This window comes from Coenobita brevimanus, chromosome 58, assembly GCF_032717465.1.
Source record: "Coenobita brevimanus isolate Jiangsu-jjx chromosome 58, ASM3271746v2, whole genome shotgun sequence".
NCBI lineage: Eukaryota > Metazoa > Arthropoda > Malacostraca > Decapoda > Coenobitidae > Coenobita > Coenobita brevimanus.
Window position 1 is genome coordinate 1,799,664 of NC_137011.1, and position 19,525 is coordinate 1,819,188.

A 19,525-nucleotide genomic window follows, 5' to 3' on the forward strand; every position below is an offset into this window, starting at 1 on the left:
AACACATGAATTAAAACTAAATACTTTATTGGATTTGGATCTACAATATTTTCATTTTAGAAAAGTTGTTACTTGTATTTGCACAGTATATATACAGCATTGCCATGGCAGTGCATCAGTATGGATTGTTTTGATTATTGGAAAACCTGTACAAAATTATATTTTATTGTGTTAGTTCATAACTCCTAGAGTGGATATCTAAAAATGGCACACAAAAGGTCACAGTTTATGGTGTGGTGCCTCTACACACACTGATGATATAAGTATTAGATACACACACACACTGAAGCAAGATGAATATCTTCCTTAATCAAATGATCACACTTAAACAAGGCTGGGAGATCAAAAGTATGGCTCTGTGATCTCAGGGAAGACTTTAACTGTCTGTACTCTGCATTCTATTTCTGTTGATGTTAGACAATTTAACTATGTTCAAGAGAAGGCCAAGGCACTAGGAATTTTCAGTCCTACCACAATTATCATATTGGTCAAGACTAAAGAACTTTGCATTTTACTCCAGCTTACAACAGAAACTTATTCTGCTCACAGAAACTTAACACAGCTAAAGGCTTAACCTGACACTAATGCTGCACCCAAGCCTTCAAATTCACTCAGCGATTACCAACACAGCATGAAGGTTGGCTACAAGAAGTTAACTTCATCACTGTATATATTTTTTTCCTCGTTACTGCCATACCTCAACTCAATCTCCATTAATCATTCCAGGTAATCAGCTGTGACATATTTTGCATTAATTTTGCACCAGCCTTATGATTTTATTGAGCTCTGAGAGAATTTTCATGGTGAAGGGTTTAAATACACATAGACATGCGGCAAGTCAAATGCTGAAAACATAATTATATATGGCGACAAAATAAATGGCATACAAACACACTGGACTGCTGAAGGCTAATTAAGACTGCCATAATAATACTCATGTAACATGGGTAAAAAATATATCTATATCTATCTATCTATATATATATATATACTATAATCCTGCTTGACCAAGTCTAAAGATACATAGCACCATGAGTGTGGACTTACAAGCAGAAGACTTTCAGGAAGATACATTTGCTAAAACCTTGAAGCACAGAATCACCCTCGTGTTACTAAGCTGAAACCAAAATTGCTGCTGAAGACCCCAAATGGATGGAATCAATCCATACAGTGATTTATGATATGAACCACTTCTGTGAACACTTATCTTTACATCAGACTCAGTAGCACGAGTGATGGAACCATAAAACCTGCATTATGGTGTGGCTTCCATGACTATTAAATCAAACCTGTCAAAACTTGGAACTATTCCAGTAAAACCTACCTTTACTAGGAGTAAATGAATATGTCCATCCATCCATCCATCCATCCACTGCCAGATGCCATAATCATGAATATGTCATTAGGAAAAAAGTCAATCTTCTGCCTTAACAGCAGCAAGGTACTATAGTTCATTGGCACCAGATATCTGTTCTCTTTTGATATATTGGTAATCTACTGTCACCTTTGCAAAGTTATAAACAACACTAATTTTACTTTATTAATCCTTTCCAGAGACCTGGCCACTTAACCATCTTAACAACAACTGTGGCTACTGCCAAATGAAATCAGTAAACTCAGGAGTGACCACTCAGCTTCAAAGCGCTGAGCATCTCCTTGATATGTGTTCTTTGTTGTGTGAGAATTTGGGATGCACATGAAGTGCACTAATAGAGATAACTGTAAAAGTGAGGACAAATGAGGACTGGGGTAAATACAGTGAAAAATATGTAGATTGAAACTGTTAAGGAGACAGAGGACCACTTTTTTTTTTTTTTTTTTTTTCATTGCAGCCCTTCGTGAGTTTCTTCAAGTTGTTTCTGAGTGCAATTTCAAGTTATGCTATTTCTACAATTATTAAATGCTTATTGAAGCATATGAGCCTGATGGAGTAACTATGCTTCTGTGCTTACACCCAGACTAGGTAAACTCTTTTGTCTTTGTATATCAACTTGCACCTTTCCTTCTAGCTGGAAGTTTGCTCTCATTCAGCCTGTCCCAACGAAGGCTGACCATTACCATCCCTCTAACTATCGCCCAATTGCTTTAACATCCTGTATTTCAAAAGTTTTTGAGTCTGATAACAAAAAATTTTAAAGTATCTTTCCTATCACAACCATCTTTCTGATTATCAGTATGGGTTCTGCCAGGGATGCTCCACTGGTGATCTCACCTACCTTTCAGACTCCTGGTCATCCTCCGTTTGGGACTTTGGTAAAAGGTTTAGCTTTGCACTCGACATCTCAAAGACTTTCGATTGAGTCTGGCATAAATCTTTAATTCCCAAACTACCCTCTTACCTTTTCTATCTTTCTATCTGTGCCTTCATCACTAGCTTCCTTTCTGGTCGTTCTATAGCTACTGTTGTAGACGGCCACAGTTCTTCTCCCAGAGCTATCAAAAGTGGTGTTCCTCAGGGTTCTGTCCTATCACCAACTCTCTTCCTTATATTCATAAATGACATTCTAAGCTGTACATCTAACCCTATCCACTCATATGCTAATGACTCCACTCTTCACCTTTCCATTCGCTTCCCTCGGCATCCATCTCAGCAGCTGCGTTAATAAACAAGGGATTAGGCTATGGCACACCTAATGTCTGACTTGGCTCATATCACTAATTCGGGTAAAAATAATTTTGTTGTTTTTAATGCATCAAAAACTCAGTTCTTTCATCTATCAACCCGACAAAATATTCCTCAGGAGTATCCTCTAATATTTAACAATATCCAGCTCAATCCAGCATTAACTTTAAACATACTTGGGGTTTCATTCTCTCAGGATTTACCTTGGAAAGATCATATTACCACTCTTGCAAAATCTGCTTCCATGAGATTGGGTGTGCTAAATTGACTCCGTACTTTCTTTACCCCTGCACTGTTGCTGACTTTATTCATGGGTTTTATTCATTCCTCTGAAGAGTACCTTTCTCATGTGTGGGGAGGCTCCCCACACACAGCTCTTCTCAACAGGGTGGAGTCAAAGGCTTTTCATCTCATTAACTCTCCTCCTCTTACTGGCTCCCTTCGACTTCCGTCTCTTCACCACACAGTTGCATCTTTAGCTCTTTTCTCATGCAACATCAATGGTCACTGTTCCTCTGAAATGTCTGTTTGCATCCCTCCACCACTAAGGCGGACACATAGCACCCGTTTAGCATCAAACTCTCATCCCTTTCCTGTCCAATTCTCTAATGCAAGACTTAACCGCTACTTCCAGTCCTTCATGTATGCAACAGGTCAACTCTGGAACTCTCCCGCTGTCTGTTTTTCCTACTGCCTATGATCTCCAGTCTTTCAAACACAGTGTGTCCAGGCATCTCAAAATGAATTGGTCTTGAATTTGGCTCTGTTTTCTTGTTTTTGTTTTTTCTTGGAGGGAGTAATTTGCAGGCCCTTGGCCTTTGGTTCCTTCTTCTTTGCATAAAAAAAAAAAAAAAATTAGAAAGTCTGTCTTACATCTGCACCGAAGTGATAGATAGATGGGAACTATCCTTGTATGCCTTTTTGGCATATACTGTATGTAGTAATCTGACTATTTATACTTGCAAATGCACTTCTTTACACTTTTACAAAGTCCAGAGGTGAGTGAGATTTAAAAAAAATAAAAATAAAAAACTGAGTTGACACCCTCTCTCCTAAACATACACTGTACCAGAAATATGTATAGTGTACAGTATTCCATTTGCAGTTGCATACAACATAAACCTGGTGCTGAATTTTCAAAGCCTTGGCATCAAAATGGTCCACTAAGAGCTGGCATAAGAGTGTGAAGGTACTTGTGAATCCGTGGCCAGATCTCATTGCTCTCCGTACCATGGAATGTCTGCAGGAGCCCCAGCTGTGTGTAAAATTCCTTGAGAGGATCAGTGTTAGTGGCGTACACCTTCAGGCGGGCAGCCACAGACTCGGGACTGTCATCCACACGCTGCACCAGCGGCTCACCAGTTACATCATCAACACCCTGTTTGGCAACCACCAGTTTTGGACTTTATTCACCCTGTTCAGCTTTTTACACATCAATATCCTACTATTTAATAGGATGGAGATGATCTAGAAACAGAGAAAAGTAAATACAGTATTAAAGTGGAAGGACTATCTAGCATGCCTGATGAAAAACCAAACTTTTGCTCAGCATTCCAGCTTCAAAATTTCCAGTTTTATTTAAGAGGCAAAAGTCTTTCACATCATTAACTTGTAGTATGGCAAAGTCACATAGGATGAACCTTGGCTGGTCACATGACATACCACTCTCAACCTATATTGTTACCAATCCAATGTACAATACCTTATGTTTTTTTTTTTTTTTTTTTTAATCAAAGGATGCTTGTACAGGGTAGCAGTGGGATGAGAGGCTGGCTGATACTATGTGGTACCACGACTGTTTTTCTTGGTCATGACAGGAAAGTTTGAAGTGCACCACAAACACACCTGGAGCCTTGTTTTACATTCCATGTGTCAAAATCTGGCTTTCACTACAGTGCAGCATAACCCAAGCATAAAGTGAGGAATACCTATACCTATAAGGCAAATGTTAAACTGTAACTCAGTTACTGCAGATTCATTTGGCTTGAAATCATGCTAGCTCTGTAATCTTTACGAAATGAAATGTAAGTTTCCTACATTCATTGTATTTTCATTAGGTAATCTACCCTGAGAAAGTGAAGATAATGGCAAATGAAATACATCATGAGTAATGTTTTACTACTTTGCTACTAACAGACCATTCTTGTCAACAATTATCATAAGTAATGTATGTCAAATACGAAGATTGCCCATGGAATATGAACTATATTGTACTGGTAATCACATACTCACCTTAAAAACAATCATTATCTTTAGCCTGTGTTAGTCAAATGCAAGACAATGGTCTCTCAATTTTCTCCTCTATGGCCTACTATCCTGGCAATATCACCTAAATTGTACTGAATATAAGAAAATTGTAATGAAGCTAATATGATTACCTGGTATATAAAACAACTACAACAGGTTCCTCACACATGCATGAATGCACCAACATGCACAACGCATATGCTCTTCCAAAAAGTACATAGATACGGAGTACTGAATGAATGGGTTATGACAATTATTTACATATATATACTTTTTTCTTAAAGCACAAAAAACTGAAATCTGCTTTAGATATACAGTACTACACAGCAAATAAAAGAAACGATGCTGCACTGCCCTGCCTAATCATAAGAGTACAGACAAGTTACATTATCGTTAAATTTGCTGTTAATAAGATTAACCCCCTCGGGAACCATAACTTTTCAGTAAGTTTCTGGGACATGAACAGACCGGAGAACCCTGCTATGGTTACTTCCACACGCACACAAAGAAAAACATTTCCACAGCCAAATTTCCATCCATCCATTGCCAGACGCCATGTATCCCAAATGGGGTGGCCAAGGGGTTAGAGCTAATTGTTTTACAGGGAGGGTCACTAATCCTTCACCAACCCCACTTGACACGTAGGGAGAACGTTATGCCAACAGCATCTGGTGTTCCAAGGCGGTCACCCATCCAAGTACTAACCAGACCCAACGTCGCTTAACTTCGCTGATCGGACGGGAAGCGGTGTACTCAACGTGGTATGGCCGTTGGCCCCCGGAAATTGGTTATATTGGTACAAACTGTATACCATCATCGCTGGTGTTTATACTACAAGATAAGCTAATAAAAACACACAAAACTGATGAATAAAAGTACAGAAATGCAGTAAGAATAAATTTGTTCAAGAGTAAAAATAGCTTCAAACAACTTCCCAACATCCTAGCATAAAATTTTGCCTGCACGGTTCAAAAACAATGCATATGCCTAGATGCAGAATTTTACAAGCTTTCTTGTGGTGTTTTCGGAATTTCAACATGACCAATAGATTTTGAGTAAATTTCCAAAAATGAAACAAAAAACAACTAAATGTATGATTTGTTTAACTTTTCTTACATTATTACTGAAACTGTAACTAGCATACAGTAAAATCTCAATATAACAGACTTGCTTTTACGAGAATTGAGGAGCTACCGGACTAAATTCTTATATGTTGGAAAAAGTTTGATAAAGCCAGACTCAGTCCAGACTGCCTGACCATTTCAGCTATGTTCACCAAAATAAGGTACGGTAAATAAAAGACATGTTTATCAGTGTACAGTAGTGTTATTATATATACCATTTGATTATTGTAGTGAATGCATAATACAGTACAGTACTGCAATGGTAGTGAAAGTTTAAAAATCATTGATGCAATCCAGACTAATGCCTGATATACTGCAAAAAGTCCGGGTTAACAGGAGGAAGTCCAGATGTCACTTTTTCAGAATGACTTGGGCCGTAATAAGTCCACTATAATGAGGTTTTACTGTGTGCGTAAATTATGTACACCCTCCCCTGTAACCCACCCAAGCCTGATGCACTTACTGCTAAAGCTTAGTTTTTGGTAAATATTTTTGTCCAAAATGATGCAAAATGCATCATCGGTTACTCTTCAGCGTAACACTGATATGACACAATCTACGTCATTATTCCCAAGAGGGTTAATACTGTATTGTTGAAACTGCCTATACTGAAACACTTTCAAAATACAACATACTGTATATCTGGTGAGACCAATATACTGTAAATGTTTCTGCAAATTCATTCAAACCACTAAGTTTCAGTATTCCTATGCTACACTGCAAAAAGAGCCAATCAGTCTCATTACTGATGAGTATATGTTCATTACATTCAAGAGGCTACAATTCATATATGGCTGCTGTTAAAAAAAAAATAATAATAAAAAGATAAAAGCACTTGTCCTCCTACAAGAACTAATGTAGTGAAGAACTCTGAAAGTAAAACATATGTAGCAAACTACAGAACAGTAGGTTACATTAATACTGCACTTGCCAACTGCACCTCTACCTCTGTAACATCTACAAAGCAAAATGCAATTAGGAAAACACAAACACCAGCCATGTCCAAAGATAATGTCCAAGATGCAGAAGGTCATTTTCTATAAATTTTGCATGGTAAAATAATAATAATAATAATAATCTATCTATCTATTGCCAGACGCCTCAATCCCGTTTGGGGTGGCCACATACAAATCGCCTCCAAGTCACCTTGTCCCCCGCCATTTCACTGCCCTGCTCCCAACTCACACCCCCCTCTCTCATATACCTCTCCACCCCATCCCTTCATCTCATCCTCAGCCTCCCCCACAATCTTCCCCCTCCACCTCACTCACATACACTCTCTTCGTCAGTCTTTCACCCTTCATCCTCTCCACATGGCCAAACCACCTCAGTGTGTTCCTCATAACGCTTCCTATCACATACTCCCATACTACCCCCATTGACGTACAAGGAAAAATTAGGTTACCACAGTCCACAGCATTTCAGGGTAGGAACATGACAAATACTTGTGGCAGCACGCCATGTTTAAAAACCAATCAACTATGGGAGATCCAGACCCATGTGCACCTGGCAAGCCCATAACTCCACACAGTGTATTCCACGAGGAGCTCTGACTAACTAATCTGTTTAGTGTAGTACTAAAATATTAATACGGAAATTTATGCTTAGATTTAGAGACCAATGACTTTGCTAATATATGTACATTTTTTTGCTCATGGCAGTTCTCTATGTGTTACAATCTTGAGTCATTTCCCTACTCAATCATCTATCCTGGAGGTCTCCACACACAATCTCATCCCATGTCTTCCTTGGTTTACCTCTGACTATTTTTCCCTCCACATTCATACTTGTAGCCCTCTTCAGCCAGTCACCCTTCCTTATCCTCTCATCATGTCCAAACCATCTCAACCTACCCTCTCAATCCAGTGAATACTTCTTTTATGCAAAATTTAGATTATTTTATCCACCTTAAGAGACATTTTGAACTGAAGATGTTAGAAATAGCCTTTATTAACCTTCTTCACTACAATATGGTTCCCCTAGAGCTGAATTAAAGCATCTGGAAATTGCAAAACTGATTAAAAAATATATATGTATGACATCCAAGTTACAGGGTTGGGTCACCAATAAAGAAAAACTGCCTGTAAAGATTTCAGCGCTACCAAAACAGTTGATCTGCCACCATCACAAAATTTCAAGTGCAGTATTGTACCAACTCTTCAAATGCCAGAGTCCCTCCATTTACAGCACCAACTGTATGAAAATTTTTAAATCTCTTTAATAATCATCCAGACTTACAAAAAGATTGCTTGGGCTAGCTATCATTGGATATGGCTGATGGACGCCAAAGGGTGAGGCCGCTGACTTACCGCGACCTTGGGTGGGTTAAACTCAGTGTGATATATGCGTCCCGAGGGCAGGTGGGTCCAGCGGCCTTTGATGCGCTCTATTATGACTTCATCTGGCACTTCTAGGCTCAAAACCAGGTCAAGCTAGGGAGACAGGCACCACAAAACAGAGGGAGGCAGGAGGTCAGTGCACTGCTAGTGAGGCAGATATGGTCAGGCACAAAGCAAGCCAGGAGTGAAAGTTCAAATAAACACTGCAACTGGCACTAGCTGTAAATTGTTTCATTTTTAAAGGCTTCAACATAAAGGTTCAAAAATAAACACTGCTATTGGCACTGGCTGTATATAAGTAGGTAAAAATACTGCAGCTCATTCTAAATCAGGGGTTCCCAACCTGCAGTAAATTAACCCACTTGGGGTAACAGCTATGGATTTTGATACTGGACTATAAATATATTCTAAACATGCTGCTCAATCATGTTCATCATACTAAACAAATATTGCATGTTCTCATGGAATGGCAGTCCAAACTTCTTTTACATCTGCAGAGACATGTACTGTATTATATAAGTAACAAATCCCCTTGTACAATCCTACATCTGTGGTAGGTGGGGGCACTCATCATCCACTCACTTGATGTAGTGCTGCTTTGGGTGTCTGCCCTTTCCTCTCTTCCTTCCTTCCTCTTCTGTCTTTCCTTCATTCCTCATTCTTCTGCCTACGGGTGACTTTACATTCCCTCTTCCTTTTTTCTCTCCTTCATTCTTTCCTCTTTCTTCTGCCTGTGGGTGACTGTAGACTGAGTGACAAGTCAAATGGTATACTGTACTCCTGCAAACCATTTACTGCGCTGGCTGATAACAATATAACCAAATTATGGCGCTTGGTGGTTTAGCAAGTAATTATGGCGCTCCAATTGGATTGAGCCCGTGCAGGTTTATATCCATGGGGTGGTTGGGGTTTATTGCTCATGTAATGTCACTCAGGGATGAGTGAGGCTGGTAACTCTCATCTTAAATGTCAGGACCAACTTGCATAGCCCTGGGCTCTTACACTCCTCGTGGGGCAACATGGGATTAGATGATGGATGGATGGGTGGATGGTCCTCCATCTCATGCCAGCAACATTAATATCTGGTGGGGTGCTTGCAACATCCCCATGCCAATATAAGAAAGGAAGACAGGGAGGATTTCCAGCCCTCCACTCTTACCCCCTACAGTCACTTTCAATGACATTCAAGAAATGCATGAATGAAGTCCCTTTATCATCCACAGCACAGATAATACTGCATGTACATAAAAATAATGTAATATATATGCTAACAAAATCATATGCAGTTTGAGATTCTCTGGCTACACTCAATTTAAACACACTCCAACAGTGCCAACCTCCTTCACAGAAATATTTGCCATTTTGTAATGTGGAGTAATGAGTCAGGGCAGATGTGGAAAATGGGCACTTAGCAGACAAAGGTTGGGATCCCCCATTCTAAACTAATGAATAAAGCTAGTCATCCATAAACGTAGGTTACAAATCAACCGGCATCAACTAACGCATCTATAGTTTTCTAAACAACAGTATTGGAATATTCATGAATATATGCAAAGACCTCTACTGTCGTTTACAAGCTAAAAACAAATCACAATTTACTAATGAACACTGGTTTAAGGAACATCACAAATTTTAAAATGATCCTGAGGGACAAAAACATACTATAACAGATAACTACAAGGCTAAAAACACAAACATGTCAAGAAAAGACCGTAAGATGATAGCTGTATTCTGAATTTGTATCAGGAACAATACGGTACAGCTAATGGATTAAAAGACTGTCAATCAGTAAGGAAAATGAAATGGCATACCTACCTCTTATGACCAGTCTAGTGATTATAATGAAACTCCTGCATGTACTGATGTCTAGAGTAGCCAACCTGATGATCTGTATAGTTCAAGGCATAACTATGACAGAAATATAAAATAATAACTTTAGTAATGGGTTTTAAAAAAGTGTTTGACCAGTTGTACAATTAATATCACCTATACTCTATTTTCCTTCCTTCCTCTTCTGTCTTTCTTTACTTCATTCTTTCCTCATCCTTCTGCCCACTGGTGACTTTACACTCCCTCTTTTGTCTTTCTCTCCTTCAATCTTTCCTGTTCCTTCTGCCCATGGGTGACTCTACACTAAGTGGCAAGCAGAATGGTTTCTTGTACACCAAACCATTTACTATGCTGGGTGGTAACCATATAACCAAATTATGGTGTCTGGTGGTTTAGTGGGTAATTGCGGCGCTCCAATCTGGTCGAGCCAGTGAAGGTTTATATCCAAGGGATGGTTGGGGTTTATTGGTCATGTAATGCCACTCAGGGACGAGTGAGGCTGGTCACTCTCATCTTAAATGTTAGGACCAACTTGCCTAGCCCCGGGCTCCTAGGTTCCTCATGGGGCAACTTAGGATTGGATGATGGATGGATGGATACTCCATTTTCCATTTATTAAATGACTGGGTTGTTGTTGCTGTGTTGCTGTAGCCCCACACTCCTCTGTAATATGAAATAAGTGGACTGAAGGGTGACATTTCCTGCAGTCTACCACCTCCTTTCAAAGGACAGGGAATGAATTAAGGGATGTGTGCTGGCAGTGGAGCTTCTCAGTTATATCAGTGCCACCACATGAAGAGATCCCTCTCTAGCACCAACTGATGGGTTGGATCCAGAAACACAAATAGATCTGAAACCACAAAATGAAAATTTAACAGGTGTATCATAAATTCATTCACTCATTCAGAACATCCACCCAACAGCCAAGTTATTTCTTCTTATTTCTATTTACGGTACCTATCATACTGTCCATTACTGTTCCATCAGAAACACAGGCGCCCTGGATTAGGCTTTGATTAGATGCTGCAGGCAAGCATGGTGCACTGCTCACCACTGAATGGTATTGTTTGAAGAATAAATCCCAATCATCCCCTGGATATAAACATTTATGGGCCACAGCCAGTTTAAGAACCTTAACCCACAAGATCAGTATACAGTACGTTCATAAATGATTTCTTGGACTACAAGAAATCATTTGGCTTGTCATTTGGTGTATGGTCAACTAATATTAGCACTACATCAATTAAGTGGACGGTGGATGACCCCACCTACCAAACTATGTATGGTACTCTATTACTGAATTTCATTTAATGAGTTGCTGTTACAAACTTTTAAGGTTGAGACCATTCTACTGACTGACAAGTTAAAAAAAAGAAAAGGGGGGGAGGGGATGCGTATCTTCATTTGAGCATCTCCATCCTTCAGCTTTTTCCTTCAATAGTTCAGCTGTTTAAATTTTTTAACATTTATACTTCGCTTTCTTACATTTTCAATTACCATATCCATTACCCAACTATAGTATCTTCTTCAACATCCATGCTTCCTGGCATCCCCAAACTCACCCACATGTACTCAATGCACCACTCTGCTGGGCTAAAATGAACAACTGGCTTGTCGCTCAACGTAGAATCACCTGAAGGCAGTGCTACATGAAATAAGTGGATGCTGAATGCCCCGACCTAAAATACATGACAATAATACATGAAAATAAACAGTTCAGGATGAAGTGCTGGAAAAACTACGATGAAGAGAATACAAAACTGTGAGTTTAATCCTTCTGAAAGCTCATGCCCCAGTGCCTAATTCTTCCACAGCCCCCTCCACACATACCTTATCGTGCTGGTGGAGGGCTTCAGCTTGGGGTTTGGTGCGTGGGAAGCCATCCAGCAGCCAGCGAGATGTTTCCAGACCCGCCAGCTCAGACGTAATGAGATCCACCATCAGCTTGTCTGGCACCAGCTGACCTTGCTTCATATACTTCTGGGCTGTCACTCCAAGTTCTGCCCATAAAGATAACATTATACTCATACCATCAGCAGACTGTATTAATATGATTCTATATAAAAACATATATATATATACTGTAGACTCTTGCTGTGAGCCCAGCAGACTTTTGCCTGAAGCTGCCTTTGCCTTTCTGCAGTCACCATTCTCCTTTCCAGGGATTGCAATGATAGCAATGGAGATGGGGGACATTTGTATAACCAGGATTACATCAGTGCTATAAAGCAGTAATGCTGAGCAAAACTGTATAAACAAAGCTGTTATATGTTCATTGCTAGTGAATTATACTCATTTTACTCTAACCTGACCTAAAACTGTCATCTCTCCGTCTTGAATACAGTTTTAATAGTAGATCTGCACTAGATAATGGTGTTAGTCATGAAGCTGTGCTATGGAAAAAATGTAGAGCCATAGCACTGTCTTTACTCTACCATTGTACTCTGAGAAATAAGCCAAAGAACAAATCTGGGCCAGATTTGGGTGAAAAGGGTATAATTAAGAACATGTACTATGAATAAACTGTAAAACGTTGTGGTTGGGGCATGAAAAAATGTCCCAGATGCAGCACATTACCTGAAACAAGACGTTAAATTTTGTCAACCTGGCAGTCACCGCAAGTATAAAATATGAAATAATATTTATTATTTCATAAACTGACCGGTAACTTTACCTCACCTGTCTTTTTTATTATCTGTGACCTGAGAACATCTCCACTTGACAGGTGAGTCAGCCCAAAGTCACGAACGATTCTTGAGGATATCGTGCCTTTCCCTGACCCGGGAGAGCCTAGAATCACCATTTTAAACAATTTACTCATGGTTTTATATATTTACTAATACCGTTCCTACTCAATGTCCTTCCTCCAAGAGTAATTTATCTTGTCCTTATCAGCTGACCAAGGTTAACCCTCAAGGGGAATCAGAATGTATAAAAAAAGGCTCTTATGGCTGCTGAAGCTATTGCTTTTGATGGTCTTTTGTATTGTATTTGCCTTTGCTATTATTATGGTACTTATCCTCGTGAATCAAAACAAATCCAAGTGTCGAAGCTTTTAGAGCGTATCGAACTTGGCATTATTTGTTACGACAAGGTAAATTTATAATCCATATGAGCTGTGCTAATCAAGAAACGTGATTTTTTTAAAGAAAATACACTTCTCAAAACCTTTTTTTTTTTTTTTTTGTGAAGCATTTTGATGTTTGTTACTGAAGCAAACACCAGTTAAATGTTACCATATCATACGTACTCCCATGAAGCGTGCGAAGAACCTAATTTAAGTTAGAACACTTGTTTAAGAAAAGAAGAGGTCGTCCATGATTGAACTGAAATTTAACATAAGGAGATTAGCGAAAGTTATATGTTAATTTTATGTAACACTGGGATTCTATGTTACCAGAACACCACGCAACACAGGATGGCAGCTTTAGGACGTGGTGTAGCGACTACGCTTCTCAGATTTTCACACTTGCCTTCAGTTAATCGGCATATAAACACAACAGGTATTAATTTATATTTAAGTCTGTATATACATGCACCTGCACTTAAAAGGAATAGCTTTCTTTATTAAAATTAACTGAGATACGCGATAGTTTATACAGCACCGGTATTGTGCGAGATTATCACTTGGGCAGGTAAACGACCAGTGATTAACCAAGTATTTCATTAATTATAGAGAAAAACACCGCACCAGTTTTTCAAGATGAATTTGTCTGATGTTAGGGCATACATTGGATGTTAGGTAGCTTTCCTGTGGACCAAGCCTTCAAACTTTTGGATAATTCTTGGCACCTCATGAACAAGATCTGTCAGATGTGTATAGACAAGAGCAGTTCATCATGAAATTTAAGGTAGAATTACTTAGAAAATTTAACCCATCCTTCTCAGTGTAACCCAGCCTAACCTGACTGAACCTAATCCAGGTCAACATTGGCTTGTGTAAATGTGAATGAATTGAATCATGGTTGCCTAATATAGATCCTTACGCCTCAGGCAGTGATTGAGCAGTCCTAGTAATAAGAATAAGCAGTCCTAGTTATTATAGATGTACTTCAAAATACATCATTTTTTCATACTGTTGCTTCTTTAAAATAGGTGAGACTGGGAGATAGACAAGGAGGTTTGCCTGTGACTATCATGGATACAGTGTTTGCTTCCAAGACTTGTTAAAAAACATACGTGATCATTATAGGGAACAATGAAAATTTATATTCAATTTTTATATAATTTGCTGTTAAATTTACATTGAAAAATTTAAGAAAGGCAGTGTATAACAAGGATGCATTGTAATGTATTTTTTTCCTCACAGTTTCCAACTTTCATTCCATAACATAAATATACTGGTTTGCATTTTTTTTTTTTTTTTTTTTTTTGACTATTTCTTACCTTTCAGCATGTGTTCTTGGCATAAAGTCACGGTGGGTTGCTCCTTACCGGAAAGAGTTATTCAGGAGGCAAAAGAAAATGGAAGAGAAAGGTTTGACGGCCGTAGACAAGCGATCCAACTACATTGAATGGTGAGTTATGTGTTTATATGGCAACTTTATTTCTGTTAAAGCTTCTCCTTTGTTGTTGTAGAGGGATGCTTTTATGTGGTGGCACTGATATGACTGAGTGGCTCTGATGCCTGGTTGTACAAACATCCCTCAGTTTCCTTCATATCCCCCCAAAAGGTGGATGGTGGACTGCTGGAGAAGGGTAACTTGAACCTGTAGGCCACTGTGGACACATTTAGTTGGACGTAGGGTTGCATCAATAATGACAACAGAACTACTTTAGTCGGAGAACAGTGTATTGTGCTTTTGCTGTCTTCAGACGAATTTAGGGCAAGTTAGAGTAAAAAGATTATAGTAAAAATTGTGATGGCTAAGAGTTATGCACTTTCCCAGGAATTACGATGCTGAGTTGTATGCTTTTGGGCAGCGGCTACAGGAGGAGTTTGTTGAAGAGACACTGCGGGACGCCCTAACAGATGCCTCGTACATCCAGCAGGAGATCCAGAGGCAGCAGGACCTTGGCGTCACCTCCCCTGCCTTGGCCATTACCAGTAATGCTGAGCTGGCAGCCACAGGAAGCACCATCATCACAGACTATTGCACCACGTATCTCAGGACTGCCCTTCCACTCTTCCCTGAGGAGGGTATTATGTTAGTAACAAGCTCCCATTTCATCATTCTGGCACCTGGTGGTCAGGGGGTTAGAATGTCCCGGTTGGAGTTTGGAAGCATCGTAATAATTTTATTGTTGCCATCAACTGACAATTTTATTTAGATTAGGAAAAACTCTGAACTTTAAGGATTCAACATAGCTCCAATTACCACAACCCCTTCATTATAAGAGACATTTCCTAAACTGAGGAAGGTAGGTTGTTAGCTGCAAGAACGAGCTTAAAAGGCTGTCACCTAAACTGTAGGAATTAAAGTTTTATTATTAGGGTGGTGATGAGTGAAGACCGTTTCTTTTCTTAAAGTTGCATCCAGTTCAAAATTGGAATTAAGTTCTGTATCATTTTCTTAATCCTTCAGCTACATATCAAAGGCATTTCTCACTTAACAATTGTTTCACTGAAGTACTGAGGTTCCTGAACAACAACAGCAAGAACAGCTGCTGACATTTCACTGATATGGCTTCAGAACTCTTTAATGAGCACTGACCCTACTTTACTTCCATTGCAGTGCCATAACAGAGCACCTGACATCAGAGGAAGTGCTGTCAGAAGTGGGATATGGCATTGGACTCAAGGACCTCATTCTGTGTCAGGTGGGTAGGACTAGGTATCCTCCACTTGAGGGTTAAGAAGCATTTTGTTAAATCATGTTTCCGTCTTCAGCCTAAACACTTTAGTCAGCTGTAGGCTAAACCCATTCCATTAGAGGATGTATTTTTCATTTAATTCTAACTATCTGTGGATGGCCTGATTGTGTTTAGTGGAGACCTTTTGAAACCAAAAGGCTTGTCCTTCATAAACACCTTGGTTACTATGGTGTGTCTTTGTGCTAAATAAATACAGTATGTTATAGTCTCTCTCCACCATCTGTCTCATTGCAAATTCTTGATCCACACATCCTCTTCCACATTTAAGAATCACCCTGTTTATCACTCACCAAGGCTTCTGATATACTATATATTTTCATTTTGATAATTCTTCTATATACTGTTCCCACTACAATTAACAGACTTAAGCCATGATCATTTTAAAACTCAGTTTGCTCACCTTAATCCATGTACACTAGTATAATCATCAAGGCATTGTCATGTATCTTTAAAAAACATTTGGATTGGATGACAGGTGGAATATATGGTAAAACAGATTATGTACTTCATCAGGAACATCCTCCAGTGCCATCCACAACATGCCGGGCATTGCAGGCAGTGGTTGGGGCTCTCAGTATCTCCTCAGGCATCGCTCGTGCCCACACCTTTGTCAAGGACTTTGTAGTCACACAGCTGGTAGGAAAGGATGTTAATGCTATATGGAAGGTAAGCTTTTCAAGGCTGTAGGATATTTGATTGTGAGAGCAATTTCTTTATCCATCTACCCATCCATCGTCCAGTCCTATGTCGCTCCATAAGGAGTGTAGGAACCCAGGGCCAGGCAAGTTGGTCCTGACATTTGAGATTTATCCTATTTGTAATTTAATTATGAGGGATGGATGGGGTCATCATCCATGGGAGGTACTACTGTGAGAGTGGTGTGAGGTCTAAAACTCAGTGGTTGACTGAGATGGGAATTTCAGCAAAAGTGTGGGGTGACTCTGTTACTCATGCATATCTACCGCAGAACTAGAAGCAATTCCTAGAGGTAGGCTAGACTAATATTATGAAAACAGTGTCAATTTCCCCCCCCATCATGTTTTGCATCGTATACCTAATCCATCTTATACTGTTTCTCTTACTTTCCCTTGCTGGTATCTGTAGTAGATCATTACCATATCTGTTTGCTAATTGCTAGGTCTGCCTGTTGCTTACCTATGTTCCTTACTTCCAACCCCTAAGATTGAGGATCCCATGGACACGTTGGCTGGTATATTGCGTCGCAGTGAACGAGGGGATCCCGACCCCAGGCTTATATTCCAGTCGGGAGTGAACACCATACAGGCTGTCTTCCATGTGGGAGTGTATTCAGACAAACAATTCATTGGCTCAGGTAAATATAGCCAATTGTTGTTTTAAGTCAGAGAGGTGTTCCAGTCATATCCTTGAGTCAGATTCCTCTCTCTCTCTCTCTTTTAATTTTTTGCTACCAGACTATGCTGTTTTATTTAGATTACTAGAGCCCCCTGGTAGTTTGATATTTGCTAGCTCCTGTCACTCTGCCAGACAGTTTTATGCAGCATAGGAAAGACATCTAATGATGGAGGAATTAGCGGCAATCTTTATTGTCTGTCAATACTGTGATGTCCTTAAACCTCTTATGGTCCTAATAAATAGTGTTCTGTTCAAGCTAATGCCAGACAGTTTTATTTAGGTGAGTTATAGGAGCCTGAGTGTTAATACTGCCGCCATGGTCTAGACAGCCTTTTTTGTGTGTGTGTGTGTGTGTGTGTGTGTGTCCAACACTGGGCATAGGCTTCACAGCCTGCTCCCAAGGCCCAGTAGTCCTCCTACGTTCCATACACCTCTACATGTCACCACTTTGGCGCTAACACCCACTGTCCATATTGAATACATGCTAGGGCTGTCTCATACAGGACTGGTGTATTGGTATTAACGGGGATATTTTTACGACATGTAGGCAGGTCTTCTGGTAGATCAGTAAAGTCTGCTTTTATTAAATTCAAATCCTTAAACTGTTCCCTGCCGCAGTGGGGATTTGAACCTGGGTCCGTTAAGACTGCAGGCCACCTGTCTACCGACTGAGCCACCACCTCCTTCGGGTACTGTGTTGTGTCTAATGCCAGTTGATATTCTTGAGCTGAGTGAGTTATAAGAGCCTGAGAGTTATGTTCCTCATGCTTCCAGACATTTTTTACTTGACTTAGATGTAGTGCTGCTCTCGGGTGTCTGCCCTTTCCTCTCCTCCATCCTTCTTTCCATCCATCCTCTTCTGTCTTTCTTTCCTCTTCTACCTGCGGGTGACTCTACACTCCCTCTTGTGTCTTTCTTTCCTTCATTCTTTCCTCTTCCTTCTGCCTGTGGGTGACTCTACACTGAGTAACAAGCCTAATGGTTTCCTGTACACCAGGAAACCATTTACTACACTGGGTGGTAACCATCCATCCATCCATCATCTAATCCTACAGTGCCCCATGAGGAGCATAGGAGCCCAGGGCTAGGAAAGTTGGTCCTGGCATTTAAGATGAGAATGACCAGCCTCACTCATCCCTGAGTGGTATTACTTGAGCAATAAACCCCAACCATTCCTTGGATATAAACCTTCACTGGCTCAGTCCGACTGGAGTGCCTTTATTACCCACTAAACCACCAGGAGCCAAATTTTGGCTCCTGGTGGTTTAGTGGGTAATAAGGTGCTTCAATTGGATTAAGCCAGTGAACGTTTATATCCAAGGGGTGGTTGGGGTTTACTGCTCGAGTAATACCACTCAGGGATGAGTGAGGCTGGTCACTCTCATCTTAAATGCCAGGACCAACTTTCCTAGCCCCGGGCTCCAACGCTCCTCATGGAGCAACGAAGGATTAGATGATGGATGGATGGAGAAGAGACCTTTGATAACAGAGAACAAATTATCCTTCAGGCTACGGAGAAACAATCAGTGAGGCGAGGGAACAAGCAGCTTATGATGCACTGAGGCGATTCTTCCAGACCACTGATGCTGCATCCCCTATGCCCTTTGGACGTGAGGCTGACATCCTAAAACTGAAAGATGACGCTAATTTATCTGTGCAGGACTGGTCAGTAGAGAAAGCGAGAAACATTGTTACATGCTGAATGGTCCCTGTAAAAAGGAACACAAGCAGTTATTTGATGAAGACCACTGTTAATACAGTATGTGAACAGTATGTACTATATTATAATAAACTGATGAGACAGACATGCTACTCTTTTACCGGTTATATCAATCAGTTGATCTTTTAATGCTGAGTTTCTGAGTCTAGAATATGCCAATGCTGTGTGTGGAATTGTGGCTGTATATATGTGGTGTGGTTGTTAGTGGAGGTGTGGTGCATTTTACTGGACACCCCATTGCTAGCTTTCCAAGTACTGTACTAATAAAGAGAAATAAAATTTGATAATGACATTTATTCCACGTATCTGGGGTTACGAATTTTACCCTGTATATAATAAAGATAATAAAAATCCACTTAAAAAGAGGGGATGTCTAAACCCAGTTTACCTTATACTGAATGAAACATGGAAAATCTTAATTGTACAACTTCACAGCTTCTTACAAAATGTGGGG

The 19,525-nt window shown here is 39.9% G+C and overlaps 2 protein-coding genes and 1 non-coding gene across 5 annotated transcripts; 1 reads left to right on the top strand and 2 right to left on the bottom strand.

The window, feature by feature from the left end:
* Positions 1 to 3,702: 3,702 nt before the first annotated feature.
* On the bottom strand, positions 3,703 to 13,001 carry Ak3 (Adenylate kinase 3). Its single transcript, XM_080274531.1, has 4 exons — positions 12,843 to 13,001; positions 11,994 to 12,163; positions 8,304 to 8,426; positions 3,703 to 4,001 (listed from the first exon to the last, which is right to left on the bottom strand). The coding sequence occupies exons 1-4, from the start codon at positions 12,982 to 12,984 to the stop codon at positions 3,774 to 3,776; spliced, it is 663 nt and encodes a 220-aa protein (XP_080130657.1). The 5' UTR covers positions 12,985 to 13,001; the 3' UTR covers positions 3,703 to 3,773.
* On the bottom strand, positions 5,527 to 5,645 carry LOC145402732 (5S ribosomal RNA). The gene has a single exon (XR_013897850.1). It is a non-coding gene; the product is annotated as a 5S ribosomal RNA (ribosomal RNA).
* A 202-nt stretch (positions 13,002 to 13,203) lies between the features above and the next one.
* On the top strand, positions 13,204 to 19,260 carry mRpL44 (mitochondrial ribosomal protein L44). 3 transcript variants are annotated; one of them, XM_080274608.1, is made up of 8 exons: positions 13,204 to 13,257; positions 13,564 to 13,666; positions 14,557 to 14,680; positions 15,053 to 15,310; positions 15,839 to 15,923; positions 16,491 to 16,643; positions 17,160 to 17,310; positions 18,860 to 19,260. In XM_080274608.1, the coding sequence occupies exons 2-8, from the start codon at positions 13,582 to 13,584 to the stop codon at positions 19,051 to 19,053; spliced, it is 1,050 nt and encodes a 349-aa protein (XP_080130734.1). In that variant the 5' UTR covers positions 13,204 to 13,257; positions 13,564 to 13,581; the 3' UTR covers positions 19,054 to 19,260. The 3 variants fall into 3 exon arrangements, with proteins under 3 accessions (XP_080130734.1, XP_080130732.1, XP_080130733.1); XM_080274606.1 differs by lacking the exon at positions 13,204 to 13,257 and having other exon boundaries at positions 13,431 to 13,666; XM_080274607.1 differs by lacking the exon at positions 13,204 to 13,257 and having other exon boundaries at positions 13,431 to 13,666; positions 16,491 to 16,613.
* The last annotated feature ends 265 nt before the right edge of the window (positions 19,261 to 19,525 follow it).

Excerpts from the sequence above, each read along its gene's own strand:
- mRpL44 (XM_080274606.1), top strand. The coding sequence starts at position 13,525 with ATGTTAATTTTATGTAACACTGGGATTCTATGTTACCAGAACACCACG. Across the intron at positions 13,667-14,556 it reads TCGGCATATAAACACAACAG|CATGTGTTCTTGGCATAAAG; the intron begins GTATTAATTTAT and ends CTTACCTTTCAG. Across the intron at positions 15,924-16,490 it reads AGGACCTCATTCTGTGTCAG|GAACATCCTCCAGTGCCATC; the intron begins GTGGGTAGGACT and ends GTACTTCATCAG.
- Ak3 (XM_080274531.1), bottom strand. The coding sequence starts at position 12,984 with ATGAGTAAATTGTTTAAAATGGTGATTCTAGGCTCTCCCGGGTCAGGG. Across the intron at positions 8,427-11,993 it reads CCCTCCACCAGCACGATAAG|CTTGACCTGGTTTTGAGCCT; the intron begins GTATGTGTGGAG and ends CTGTCTCCCTAG. Across the intron at positions 4,002-8,303 it reads TTAACCCACCCAAGGTCGCG|GGTGTTGATGATGTAACTGG; the intron begins GTAAGTCAGCGG and ends GTTGCCAAACAG.